Below are 13,160 nucleotides of genomic sequence, written 5' to 3'. Positions count from 1 at the left end.
GCTGCAAGAGAAGTGCGCTTGAAAAGGTCTAATAGCTTTGGGATTTGCACCCACTTTACAGCTCCATGTTACACCTGGATATGAGCAGAGCACGGATATGTGTTAGTACTTGTGTGGTGATGTGGTCTATCTGATATCCTCGTGTAATAATGTTGTTGCAGCTGTCATTTCTTACCTGTAATTTTTTTCTTTGCCTCGTGTATCTCCTTCCACGTTGTGGTGTACAGAGGGTGGACACCACAGCTCGAGCGGTGATGGACATCATCACAAAGACCACTGAGTATCTGCAGCCAAACCCAGGTAACATGATGGTTATCCCACAAACTTCAGGATTGGTTTTTGGTGTTGCTGGCTGACCTTTACCTGTGTTACCACTTTTCGCTAATGGTTAATCCAAAATGCTTATTAGCCTTAATTTCTTCTTGTATTTTGCAACAAAACTCACATTAATCTGCAAATTAAACATCCTGTAAACAATAAACTCATTTTAGCCATTTAGCCATGGATCATGACTGCAGATTTAATTTCTTCAAACGTGAATCCCAGAAGAATCGGATTTCATTAGTTTTCTGTCTCCTTAGCCACAAGAGCAAAGATGAGCATGATGAACTCCATGTCACGCATCCGAGGCCAAGAGAAGGGGCCGGGCTATACCCAGACTGAGGTCATCCTGGGGGAGGCCATGCAGAAGTTTGGCAGGGACCTCGGAGAGGAGTCAAACTTTGGTGAGCCGCAGCGCATTAAAAGCTGGTCACAGAAAGTCTGACAAACACTTTTCTTACAGACTCTGCAAGAACAAAGCAGCACGATTTTATTCCTTCAAGGACGCAGGAAAAAAATATCATGAAAAATGTATGAGTCTGTTTTTCAGCCAAGATGCACAGCAGGCTGCCTTTTTTCACGACTGAACATTAAGATGTTTTTCAAAGAGAAGCACCTGTTTTGAAAATCTGCTGTAGGCTCTAATGAGAGAGTTACACTTAAAATCCCCTTATTTTTCTGCATCATACACTGAAATCAAAATCCGTGTTCACATGTTACGTGGCGACTAAATACAAAATTTGTGTTGTTTTTGTAGGTCTTGCTCTGATTGATGTTGGAGAAGCCATGCGTGAGCTTGGAGAGGTTAAGGATGCTCTGGACATGGAGGTGAAGCAGAACTTTATTGATCCTCTGCAGAACCTTCACGAAAAAGATCTCAGGGAGATTCAGGTACTCTGACACTGCGGCATGGTGGGGGGGGACTCATGAAAATCATCTCTGGGTTGGGAATTCATATCACCTGTCTGTTTTTTCTTGTTTCAGCACCACCTGAAGAAACTGGAAGGTCGACGTCTGGACTTTGATTATAAGAAGAAACGTCAGGGCAAAGTGACGGATGACGAAATCAAACAAGCGCTTGAGAAATTTGATGACTCCAAGGAGATTGCTGAGCAGAGCATGTTCCACCTGTTGGAGAGTGATGTAAGCACTATGCACTTCCTCAATTCATCAGCACACATGACGTATGTGAACCTCTGAACATGTCTGAGAGTGAATCCTGGTTAGATTTTAGATTTTACCTGGTGGGCTTCACATTAAGTCCTTGAGAAAGGAGAGTCCTAGAGTCCTAGAAAAAAAATACAAATGATTCCTGAAAGATGAGTTTTACAGTCAAAAATAAAAAATAAGTTCATTGGATTTGTATGAAACTTTGGTGATAAAGGTTTAAAGTAGAAACTGATCAGCCTGTTGTATGGATGTGTAGTAGATCTTGTGCTTCTTCCCTGTGCATCAACAGATTGAACAGGTGAGCCAGCTGGCCGCGTTGGTTCACGCTCAGGTGGAGTATCACACCCGAGCTGCCGAGATCCTCACACAGCTGACCAGTAAGATCGATGAACGGTCAGTACTGACATTTCACTCTCCCACTGGGTCTTTTCATGATTTACATGTTTGAAGTATTATTTAGTAATGCAGCAAAGCCAGAGAAACAGAATCTGGTTAATGTAATCCGGTTATTTGTGCTCTGAGGGATTCTTTGGCTTTTTCTAGGATAAAGGATACTTCCATCAAACCAAGGAAAGAGTTTGTCCCAAAACCGCGCACGTCTATGGACTTCTCCATCAATTTGAGCCAAAATGGAGGTGTCCACAGTGCTCGCTCTCCAGGTGAGAACTAGAATACAAACTCACTGTTCAGGAAGATGCCCAGAAACTAGTCCTGGTACTATATGTATACTTTCATCTCAATTTTGAGAATCTCATGAGTTTAATTTTGTATTCAAGGATAGTTTCTGGGCTACTTTCTATTTTTTTTCCCTTCATTTAACCTTTCTCTGTTTTTCATTTTCACTGCAAATTCTCAAATAAAAAACAACACTAACACAGATGAAACAGATTAACTAATAAAACCTCACACTCATACCTTTCGCTGATTAATATTTGACTCAAATGGTCAAAGAGTTTCACAGGACTATAGCATCATTAGCAAAAAGCTATATACAGTACACCTCATGATTCAGCAGCTCATCATCCCACCTTTATTGACAGCTCTCTGAAGGTCCCACAACAGCATTTCAGTCAGGTTTGGGTCTGGACTTTGACTGGGCCATTGCAACACTATGCCGCCATTTTTTTCCTTTCTTTTGGAAAAACCTACAAGCAAGCCAGACTTTAGTCCAGTCTTCAGTTGTTCAGTTTTAATTGTACTGTCATGAACATTAACATTAAACATGCTAACTGGGGCCTGCAGAGTCTGAGATGTAGCTCTTGGGGTTTTTGCAGTTTCTCTGAGCATCAGCATGAATTTTCTGGGATGTCCACCCCTGGAAAGATTGTGGCGTTGTGCTAACAACCACCCAAATGCTCCAGATCAGCAAACTGCCGGAACTTCTGCTTTTATAGTAGTGGTGGTCACGCTTGGTGACGATCAGTTAAGCATCTGACTGCTACTTACCCTCTTAATTCCCATGGAAGCAGTCTGCACTGTATCTCTGCACAGAGTCCTGTGCAAACGTTCTTTTTCACATGCTGCAGTCAGGTCTGATTGTAGACCCTTAAATGTACTTGGCAGCATCGCTCTGCATCGGCACCCACCTGCCCTTTCACATGCATGTGTGTAAAAGCCTGGGGTGTGTGGAGAGCAAATGTCTCTGCCCTTTCGTGCGCATACATGGAAATTCAAAGGAGGGAGAGCAACAGCAGGCCTTCGTCCCCAGGGTACAGATCAGACCAGACATCAGTGTCAAGAATTATGAAATTGATAAGTCAGACAGGAACTGTTCTTGGATTGTGGGCAGAGCTTGACTTTATGACCTGCTTGCAGTAACGCTCTGCTCGATATATTTCACAATAAAAGGCTTCTGGAAAAGAATACATCTTCAGCGCTCCCATTTAAGCTATTTACTATGAAATATAATATATGCAGGTTTCTGCTTTTAACAGCAAAGCGGCACAGTAACAACATCAAAGAAAGCATGAAAAAAGGAGTCGATCTGCTATCAAGATAAAAGCAAATATGCACAAAAGCACAAACAGTTTTTTAACTATTTAAACCAGCTGTTCAAACAGCAGAAGAACAATATGATTTTGTTGCTTTTAAATAGCAGCAGCCAATAAAGGAAGTAAAATATATTTGAGAATTTACAGTGCATCTTTTGGTTTCCTAATTTATCTTTTCCCCTACTGTTCATTTACAGTTTTTAACATGAACTGAACAGAATATTCATCAATCCAGAACAAATGAATCCAACTCTGCACTCTTCTCTTTCCCATTATGATTTTTTTTTTTAATTCTTGTAGGTTCGAGGTCTCCAGGTGAGCCAGGTTAAACTTGTGCTTTTTTTTTCTACCTTTGTGTGATCATCAGTTCATCATCACCCGTCTTCATTTACACTGGAAACTCAGAACTACTACTTCTTATTTCCTGCACCCCTTCCTTATGTTGTTTCCCTTTTCCGTCTCTGCAGTAAGGTCTCCAGGTGAGACAACAGTGAATCCAGGAGAGATACCACAGTATCTCTTCTTCTTTTTTTGTTTTGTTATACATCTTTTGTTTTTAATTAATATTTTTTTGTGTGAGAGAAACTTGTCAGTTTTAAGTGGATGAAACAAACAGCAGAAAATCACGTGCCGTCCACTTGACTAACAAAGATTTCTCAACAATGACTTAAAGAACTGCATCGACGGACGAGCATTTGCTGTTTCTGTTTCGTTCTTTTGTGAATTTTCTGACTTATTTTACCCCCCCACTCTTTCTTTGTCTGTCTGCTTCTCTCATAGCCTGTAGATAAAAGATGGACACAGTTTTATGGTTTCATACTTGCATTTTTGTCCCTCTAATGGCCAGCAGGGGGCAACTCTTCGGTTTGCTAAAAGAAGCCCAGTTTTGTAAAATGTATTTCTCACTTTAACCATTTTTCTAATGGCTTTAGAGTCAAAGCCTTCAGTTTAAAGTCATTAGCAGGGTATACTGGGATCACGTCCTGGTTCTCTTGCTTGTTATGTTTTTCAAAACAGATGTTGCAAACACAGATGTTGCAAACACAGAGGTTGATGTTGTAAGGGGTTATGTCCATCTTTTGTCTACAGTCTATGGCCTTCCCACCTCTTTTCAAATTCTTGTTTATCTTCCTGCTCTCTTGTCTACTGACTCTTCATCGCTGTGATCACTGTAATTCCATCAGTTCATCATTTCTCCATCTGAAGATTTGAGTGATAAAATTCTCATCACACACCCTTCTTTTTTTCTTTCTTTCTCCTTTGCAGCAAGATCTCCAGGTGAGCAAGAGTGACTTGGGAAGAGATGCCACATCTCGCTATCACTCTTATTTTTATCCTTCCATAAATGGACTTTTGAATAAGTGTATTCTTGTCTTTGTATTTATTTTTTTGTATTTATTTGTTTGTTTGCAGTGCTAACCCCCGTTTGTTCACTTTCCTTGAGCTCTTTTTTTCTTTAAAGAGTAATCTGACATTTTTGGAAATGTTCTTGATTGAGTATTTGCTGAGCCTTACATAAGAACATAGGACACCCCTGTCTGGACAATAAATATAAAGCTATAGCCAACCAACTGACAGATCAGTGTAGCAGCTCATCTTAACAAATTTCACCTGCTGGCACATGTAAACCTCACTAATATTCTTTTAAGAGAGTTAACATTAACTTTTTGGAGGTCCTTGTAAACTGCTCAGAGCCAGATAAAACAGATTAAATAATAAACCCTTCAACAAATGATGTATACCATGTTAATTTGTGAAAAGGAAAACTGCTGGCAATCAAGTTTTAGACAGGACCAAGCTAGATGATGTTAGTCTAGTTCAGGTCAAAGAGGTCTAAAGGAAGTGCACCGACTCTTTAACACAGTTGGGGCAAATAACCAGAAATATATTTGACATAATAAGCCATTTCTTTTGTAATTCAAAGACACAGACAGTCACAGACTGTCTGGTTTTTGAAGTCCTGTTTTGAATCCTCAGGATGAGTGTCTACCCCATTACTGTCTCGGTTGCAAAAATACGGATGTGACAAAGACGCACAGGTCTGACTCTAAATGTAAACGAGCGCGCAGTTTCTTACAGCAGATAATCCTGCATCTGACCATAATGACTGTGCCCATAAATATATCAGGAAAGTGTCTACAGAGGTCAAGCCAGAAACCTGTTTTCCCATAAACCTCAATAGGGCCAGAAGTCTTTTCGCAACCACAGCTATCGCCATCTGGTGGTGTTGCCATAGAATGCAGTTAAAAAGGATTTCCACACTGGCTTCGTTCTTCCAAGCCGTCCGTGGGCCAACTATCTTCTTTTAATGTGCTGTTGTCAAATTGTAGTGTGCTCATTACTGCCCCCTGAGGTTGGAGGCTCAAGGGTGTATAACACTCACTTGTATTTTGCACCTGCACAGGGAAAACGATGAGCCAGTTTCCTAACATCGTGTCAAAAACAGATGTTAGGAAATGCCACACAGGCTATAGCACAACAACTCTGAACACTACGCCAAAAAGAGAATACATAAGGACATTTCCTAAAATATTAAACTGCTCTTTGAAACGCTAATTATATTCACGGCTACTGATGCTTTGTGTCTCTTTTGCTTTGTCTCCTGCTGTCTTTCCCTCTTTTAGCCAGGTCTCCAGGTGAGCCTTTCACAAGCTTTTCTTGTGGTTATTCTGCTTGTAATCAATGTGTGGAGTCTGATCTCCTTCGCCTGCCTCTCCTAACTCTCCTTTTATTTGTTTATGTCTCCGACCCGCTCTCTTCCTCTTCTCCAGCCCCCATGGACCAGCCCTGCTGTCGTGCGCTGTACGATTTTGACCCTGAGAACGAAGGTGAGCTAGGCTTCAAGGAGGGCGATATCATCACCCTTACCAATAAGATCGATGACAACTGGTACGAGGGGATGCTGCAGGGCAACTCGGGCTTCTTTCCCATCAACTACGTGGATATCCTGGTGCCACTGCCCCACTAGGATGTCTCGACTACCAGCAGTGTCCGAAGCTGCGACATGATAAATCCTGGCCTCCAGTTCCTCCTCCAAGTACTCCCAGTAACCTTTTCCTAAACATTCCTACTTATCCACCTGCACTCCGCTTTAAAGGAGTCAAAACGGCAACGAAACAATAACCAATGAAGATGTGAGCGAGACTGATGATAACTTAAAGGAAGCACTCTTAAAGAAAGCGAGGGGAGAAAAACAAAACAAAACAGCATTTATAGTCTTGCTTCCCCCTTATCCCACGAGTCACCTTCAGGCTTCCGTAGTCATTTTATCCGTTTCCGTCCCGGCTTTTGTCTCGCTTTAAGTTGGCTGTCAGTCCGTCACAAGCTTCTCAGCGCAGGCTTGCAAAATCACACTCTGTATCTCTGTGTTTCGTGGAAACCTTTGCAGTAGATAGAAACTCTTTTTTCCCTCAAACTACCACTACAAAATAATCGGTCCACATGCTTCATGTTTAAGACTGTAGTTCAAGCATGTTTTCAACTGGTTTCATGTTTTTAAAAAAAATGTTTAACTGAATATTTTTGTTTTCACTTTTCCTTTTTTCGACTGTCGTTGCCTCTTTTGACAGTTCTGGGTGAAACTATGTTCCTGTCATGTCCTAAAAAAAATCAGTTTAAATGAGTTTAGACAAAACTCAACAGATTCATCATGTAACACAGTATTTTAATGGTTTTTTTGTGCATGTGTTGTAACATATTGGTCATATGTTATACCAAAGTTACTTGTAAAACCTAAATAAAAATGAAACTCCAGCAGGAAGGTATCAGAAAGTCTGTTTGATGGGAACAAGTTTAAGCTTGCAACCTGGAGTTCTTTGGTATTCTATTAGGAGGTGAAGCTTTATTAAGTATGTGACACATGCCCGAGCCAGTGATTAGTGAAGTGATGACATGATTTTCTAAAAACAGCAAGTCGTGAAGTTTAAACTGTTTTGAAGTGATGTAAAGAAAAACTCCGGTGTGTAAGTCTCAGTCCTCCGACATGTATTTTATCAGCAGTGTGAAACATGGTTGATGTGTTGTGATATAATGACGTATAAATCTTAACACCTGAGGAAACCATATAATCGTGCAGCTGAAGAAGGCGTAGCTCTTCTTCCCGCATCCCTTACTAGTCCAAGTAGTGTTCTGTAGTTTAGCTTCTGTAAGCCACCGATGATACTAGGCAGGAGCGTTTTAAGGAAGGAGTCCAATGAGAGCTCGTTCCTTTTTTTTTGTCTTGGTGGAAATTTTATATATCGGTTAAAATTATGCAAACACAAAAAGCTTTTTCTTCACGGTTATACAACCGTATAAACCATACCCCTCTCTCCCCTTTCCCACGTCATGCCCGAGCTTAGAAAAAACTAGATGTTGTTGTAGATGTCCGATTTTTTTTCCAACCTGCGATATGCTCGTATGCAGTATTATGTGAGATTGCTTCCCCAACTTTTAGTGATCTACCGATAACCAAGGACTCATATCGACCCAGTCGGGAGCTGTAGTGCACGTTTTATCACTGAGGTTTTCTTTTCTGCAGAACAGCCTGTGCAGCAGCGCTGACTGTTTTTATTCAATTATTTATTTATTTATTTATTTATTTTCACCCATCTTGTAGAAATGTTGTGCGTGTATTTCGGGGGCGGGCGGCTTATTTGGGTTTGCATACTCTTCGAGTTATGCACAGGGATGGGGCTGCAGAGGACCTCTGATGCTGAGGTATTTAACATCTACTGTCTCTGACAGTGTTCAACGTTAAAACAAACACGGATGTCTCCTCAATCAAAGGACCAATTCACTATGTTCAGCAGATCTATATGGAAAAGAAAACCTATAAGAATGTTTAATGTATTCGTCTTATAAGACATAGTATGCTTATGACGGTGGACCTTTCACACGTTTCTCATAAAATTGTTTGCTTGATTTATATTTATTTATTTCAGTTCATCTATGCTTGTATGAGAAGCATGCACTGGGGGGGGGACTTTTAAGAGTAAAAAACAGCATAAGACATCTTTATGAGACACAGAATAAATGTAAAACATAAACATTTACTATTTTTTTCTTTGTGTGGAAAATTACAATAAATGATGCAAAATCAGCTGATAACCCATATTTAATGTATTCTTTTCTTTTTTTCTTCCAAAGGGAAGCACAATGTTAACAGATGGTATATTTTGTTGGCTGGAGTCTAGCGATACAGTTTTAAAGAGATATTTATTCTTTTTTTTTTAAGACGTAACAAATTCTTCCTTCTTTTTGTCGTTCACTTTTTTAACAATCGTGTGTATCTTTGCCCTCAATGAGGACTGTACAGCTTTTTGTGTTTTGTTTTCACCTCGTGTGTGCGTGTGTGTGTGTATAGTCGCGCATCTACAGTAACGTATCTTATTTTTGTAATTGTGACAGAAGTATACACATACTCTATAGATGTATATATAGTATCTAACCCGGAAGTAATGTGGCAGGAGGGATTATGTGCTGCACATGATTGTCTTTGGATTGTTTTTTTTGGGGGGGGGGTTGTCTGTTTTTTTTCTTCTGTTCTTGTTTTGTTTGTTTCCTGCACTGGATTCTAAAACTGTACGCTTGATGTAAAGAAAAAAAATGTGTAATTCAGTTCAAATCTGTGTAATTTATTCAAATAAATACCAAGAAATGGTTATTGGACAATTTTCCCTTCACACAACAATCTTTTTGTCCACATCTACACTAAACCTAAGCTCAGTGTGGAATCATGTAACACTAGCTTTTGCACCTCGCTACACCTCTCTGTTATTTTCAGTACATGGGGAAGCGGGGTGTCGACTTAGCTCTGCAAATAGAAGAAGGTCGATGCATTATTCATTTTCCTGCTGGATTCTTTCATGATGCGTTGTGAGAAGCGGGGGAAAAATGGGTCAGGTATGAGAATCTTCTTTTGTGTTTTCAAGACGGCTGACATGTTTAAATAACCCTGTTAGTGTAACGTCATCAAAAGCATGGCTGTAGCTTCAAGCATCTTAAAGGCTCCAAAAGATATTAAACACACTGCAAGCATGTGTAAGCTGGGATATACAAAGCAAACTTTTTTAACCCATACAAACAAGGAATTATGGTAGCAATGTTGTAGAGCAGCCGCTATCAGCAGTACTGGAAAGTAAATTTGTTCAAGCTTTCAACTTAACTAAATACTTCAACATCACACTCTCTTAATAATGCTTTTCTCCTGTAATTTAAACGGATATAACTAAATTTATTTAATTTATTTCAGTTTTTTACCTTTTAAAAACACATAACTGGAGTGTAAATTATACAATGTTACACATTAAAAAGCCAGCAGTATATTAAGTGGTTAGAAATAGCAGCACTTGGTCCATTTACCATTTCGAAATGCTTACACACACAGTAATAAAACTGGAGCACACGCTAGAACTACAACTGTTCATTCATTAAAGCAAATACCTAATCAGCCAATCACAAGCAAGCAATCCAGTGCATTTAGGTGTGTAAACATGGTCAAGATGACCTGCTGAAATTCAAACTGAGGATCAAGAAAGGGGATTTAAGTGACTTCAGCTGCTGCAGTTTTCCGGGTTAAAAATCTTTGTTGATGAAGAAAGGCCAGACTGCTTCGAGTTAACAGGAACTCAAGCCAGGTATGCAGAAGAGCATTTCTGAATGCACATCACATTGATTCTTGAAGCAGATGGGCTACAGCAGCAGAAGACCACACAGGCTGCTACTCCTGTCAACTAAGAAGAGGAAACTGAGGCTACAATTCACGTGGAATCCCCCAAAACTGACAACAGAAGATTGGGGGGAAAAACTCTCTGGTCTGATGCAAGCAACATGAAAGCATGGATCAGTGCTTCGGGCTGCTGGTGATGTGATGATGGGGGGAATTTTCTCAGCACATTTTGAGCCCGTTTGCACCAACTGAACATCCTCCAAAGCCAACCTGGCTGTTTTTGCTGACCATGCCAGTCTTCTAATGGGTATCATTATCATTAAATCGAACAGGATAACAGACCATGTCACAAAGCCCAATCATCTCAAACTGGTGTCCTGAACATGACAGTGAGCTCAAAGATGGCTGCCCCTCCTTGAGCCTGTTAAAGGTTTCTTCCTGTTAAAAAGGAGTTTTTCTTTCCCACTGACACCAAAGTTCTTGCTCATATAGGGTCATGTGATTGTTGGTGTTTACTCTGTTGTTGAGTTTTTCCCATGAAGAATTAAGTTAATTCAGCTCTGCAGGCAAAAGGGGGTCCGACCCAGTACTAGGAAAGGTGCACTTAATAAAGCGTCTGGTGTAAAGATTTCTTGGACAGAGACCACTGAGTACTTGTTTAAGCACATTTTGCACAGGCTTTTAGGTTTGTAAGGCCTCAATAATAATACATGATAGATGTATTATGACACTGAACAAATAAAAATTGTAGAAAATTGAGTAACAGAAACACAAATTAGATATCAGATGTGCAACTCCATAAAAAAACACCATAGAAGATTAACTACAAAGAAAGAAGCTGTTACCATTTTATTAGTATTATTGTTATAAGTGCTGATCTTAGTGCTGTATGTTCCTTTATAGCATTCATGTGATTTTTGCTGCAGAGTTTCAAAGACAGAACGTGATTTGTCAAAACTGGAGGAAAAAGCAGATTTCCTTCACAGGAAACAAATATTTTATCTTCTTCAATCTCATCAGAGCCACACCAAAAACCATTTTCTCTGCATTAACATTAGCCAAAATAATCACATCAAACAAAATATGCAATTTTGTGGGATTTTTTAATCACCATCAATGCAGTAGTAGTGTGTGTTGTGGTAATCTGTCTGCTTTGTGGTGTCAGAGAAGCTGTTTCTACAGAATAAACTTTGATGTGTTGCATAAAAGCAAACTTTGTGGTAGATGGAGGGCAATTTAGTAACCCTCTGATGACTGATATCTTTGTAAGAATGAATAGCCAGTACCCGTCTCCACTTCAACATGTACTTATTTGTGTTTATTTTTTGAGAAATTACCAAAAGTTTTCAAACTTTAAAGTTCCTTTTATGTTCAGATTCACTGTTTGTATAATGTTTCAGGACATTACCACTGCACAGTGGCTGAAACCATATCCTTCATTAACTGCTTGTCAGACTATCTTCATTCCCTCAGACTGTATTAGATGTCTGTCTGTACTTGCTAAAGCTGAAGGCACTGTCCTCTGGTTTATTTATGATTTATTCAGTTTTCGTTAACAATCCAAAACCTTCATTTCACTTACACACGAAAACAGACACCAGATATAGAAAGCTGGCACTGTTACCTGAAAAATGGCCCTGAATGGTGATTTAGGGTAATCTGCTGGGAGAAAGCATTTTTTCTTTTTATCTCTGTGAACAGGGAAGTAAGTTATAGAATATTTTTTATTTACTGGGACGATCTGACTCTGCTGGCTGCCCCATGTGTGATAGAAGGAAGTTGAATATGCAAAACAATCAGATCATTATACTCCAGATAACTCCAGTAAAGACTTTAGGTATCCAACCGTTGTCTCTTACCATGAGTCACTTTGGCTACACCCTCTTTTCAAGCACACAGTTTAACCCCCCAACTTTACCTCTCCACCTCTGCATGCACACATAAATTAACACACACTGGTCTGCTGCATCGACACTGACTCGCTTCAGGGACACCTACAGCACTGTTCCACTGTGGCCTGTCAGCTGTCTTTTGAACAGCATTAGTGCATGTCGTTTTCAGTGTCACACACCCTGTGGCCTGTCGCTCTGCTGATCACAGCAAATATAGACACAGCCTTCACTCTGTTTGACATTGTGCAGGAAAGATAATTCCACAAACACATATGCAAACCAAAACATACAGTAATGAGCGCTGTCATATGAGTACAGTTGGATATTGTGGATACAGGGCGTATCCTCTTAAATATTGAACCTTGCCAGTTATCTGTCTGAGTCCCACTCACTCCGCTGGACTGTCAGACTCACTAGAAGTAAAGCATCCTCTAGTGGTGATAAACCTAAGGTGCTCTGGGAGGCAAGTTTCTAGGAGGGGAACTAAAGCTTGCTATCTGGTTCAGTTATATTTGTTATTTTATATTATTTTATATCTGAAGTTTAAAAACAACAAAAGAAAGGGACAGGGTGGTACGACGTTTATTTGTACTATTTTATAATTTAGGTTTATGGCATGCTTGTGACATTTATGCGACAGCATGACTTCCTTTCCATGAAACATACTCAGCATATCATACATTTAAAGCAACTCTTCAATCCATTCAACTTTCTGAAAGTATTATTATTAGCTCCTTTTCATATGTATGATAACAATGCAGCAATGAAGCAAATATAATCTGCCAATCAGGATTATTATAATTTATAATCATTAAAATAATCAGTAGTTTAATAAGCACCAGATCCCAGCATTCAAAACTAAAAAACACCAAATTTCCAACTGGGAGAAGCTTGTCTTTCCAGAAGAAGTGTCACTGACCACACTGCCCTGGGAGGACAGACCATCCATTTCCCATGAATTGAAGAAAGTAAAATACCAAGATCTAGTTGATGAGGCACTTGATTTAGGATGGCACGCAGTGTCACTCCCTTTTTAAGTCAGTTACCATGGTTTCCTGGCATACATCAGTCCACTATTTCCTTCAAAAAATCTTCTTAGAGAGCAAAAAACTGCAGAGAGCCATTGTGAAGATGACC

General features: G+C 39.8%; 1 protein-coding gene and 1 long non-coding RNA gene across 5 annotated transcripts in view; one reads left to right on the top strand and one right to left on the bottom strand.

The window, feature by feature from the left end:
• LOC112847033 (uncharacterized) overlaps window positions 1–262 on the bottom strand; it is a 36,761-nt gene extending 36,499 nt beyond the window's left edge. The window contains exon 1 of the long non-coding RNA XR_003220316.1: window positions 176–262. This is a non-coding gene — a long non-coding RNA (uncharacterized LOC112847033). The remainder of the gene's footprint in view (window positions 1–175) is intronic.
• The window catches only part of sh3gl2a (SH3 domain containing GRB2 like 2a, endophilin A1), a 71,082-nt gene extending 61,946 nt beyond the window's left edge, over window positions 1–9,136 (top strand). The window contains exons 3-12 of one of the 4 annotated variants that reach the window (XM_013275767.3): window positions 228–300; window positions 582–725; window positions 1,079–1,212; window positions 1,306–1,464; window positions 1,781–1,884; window positions 2,035–2,150; window positions 3,783–3,797; window positions 4,749–4,760; window positions 6,107–6,111; window positions 6,247–9,136. In XM_013275767.3, coding sequence (XP_013131221.1) covers window positions 228–300; window positions 582–725; window positions 1,079–1,212; window positions 1,306–1,464; window positions 1,781–1,884; window positions 2,035–2,150; window positions 3,783–3,797; window positions 4,749–4,760; window positions 6,107–6,111; window positions 6,247–6,450 — 966 coding nt within the window. In that variant the 3' untranslated portion in view covers window positions 6,451–9,136. Of the gene's footprint in view, window positions 1–227; window positions 301–581; window positions 726–1,078; window positions 1,213–1,305; window positions 1,465–1,780; window positions 1,885–2,034; window positions 2,151–3,782; window positions 3,798–4,748; window positions 4,761–6,106; window positions 6,119–6,246 lie in introns of all 4 variants that reach the window. The other 3 variants (XM_005456970.4, XM_005456971.4, XM_005456973.4) reach the window with 3 other exon arrangements.
• The last annotated feature ends 4,024 nt before the right edge of the window (window positions 9,137–13,160 follow it).

The sequence above is a fragment of the Oreochromis niloticus genome, linkage group LG6 (assembly GCF_001858045.2).
Source record: "Oreochromis niloticus isolate F11D_XX linkage group LG6, O_niloticus_UMD_NMBU, whole genome shotgun sequence".
Lineage (NCBI taxonomy): Eukaryota > Metazoa > Chordata > Actinopteri > Cichliformes > Cichlidae > Oreochromis > Oreochromis niloticus.
This window is presented reverse-complemented; position numbering and strand designations above follow the sequence as displayed.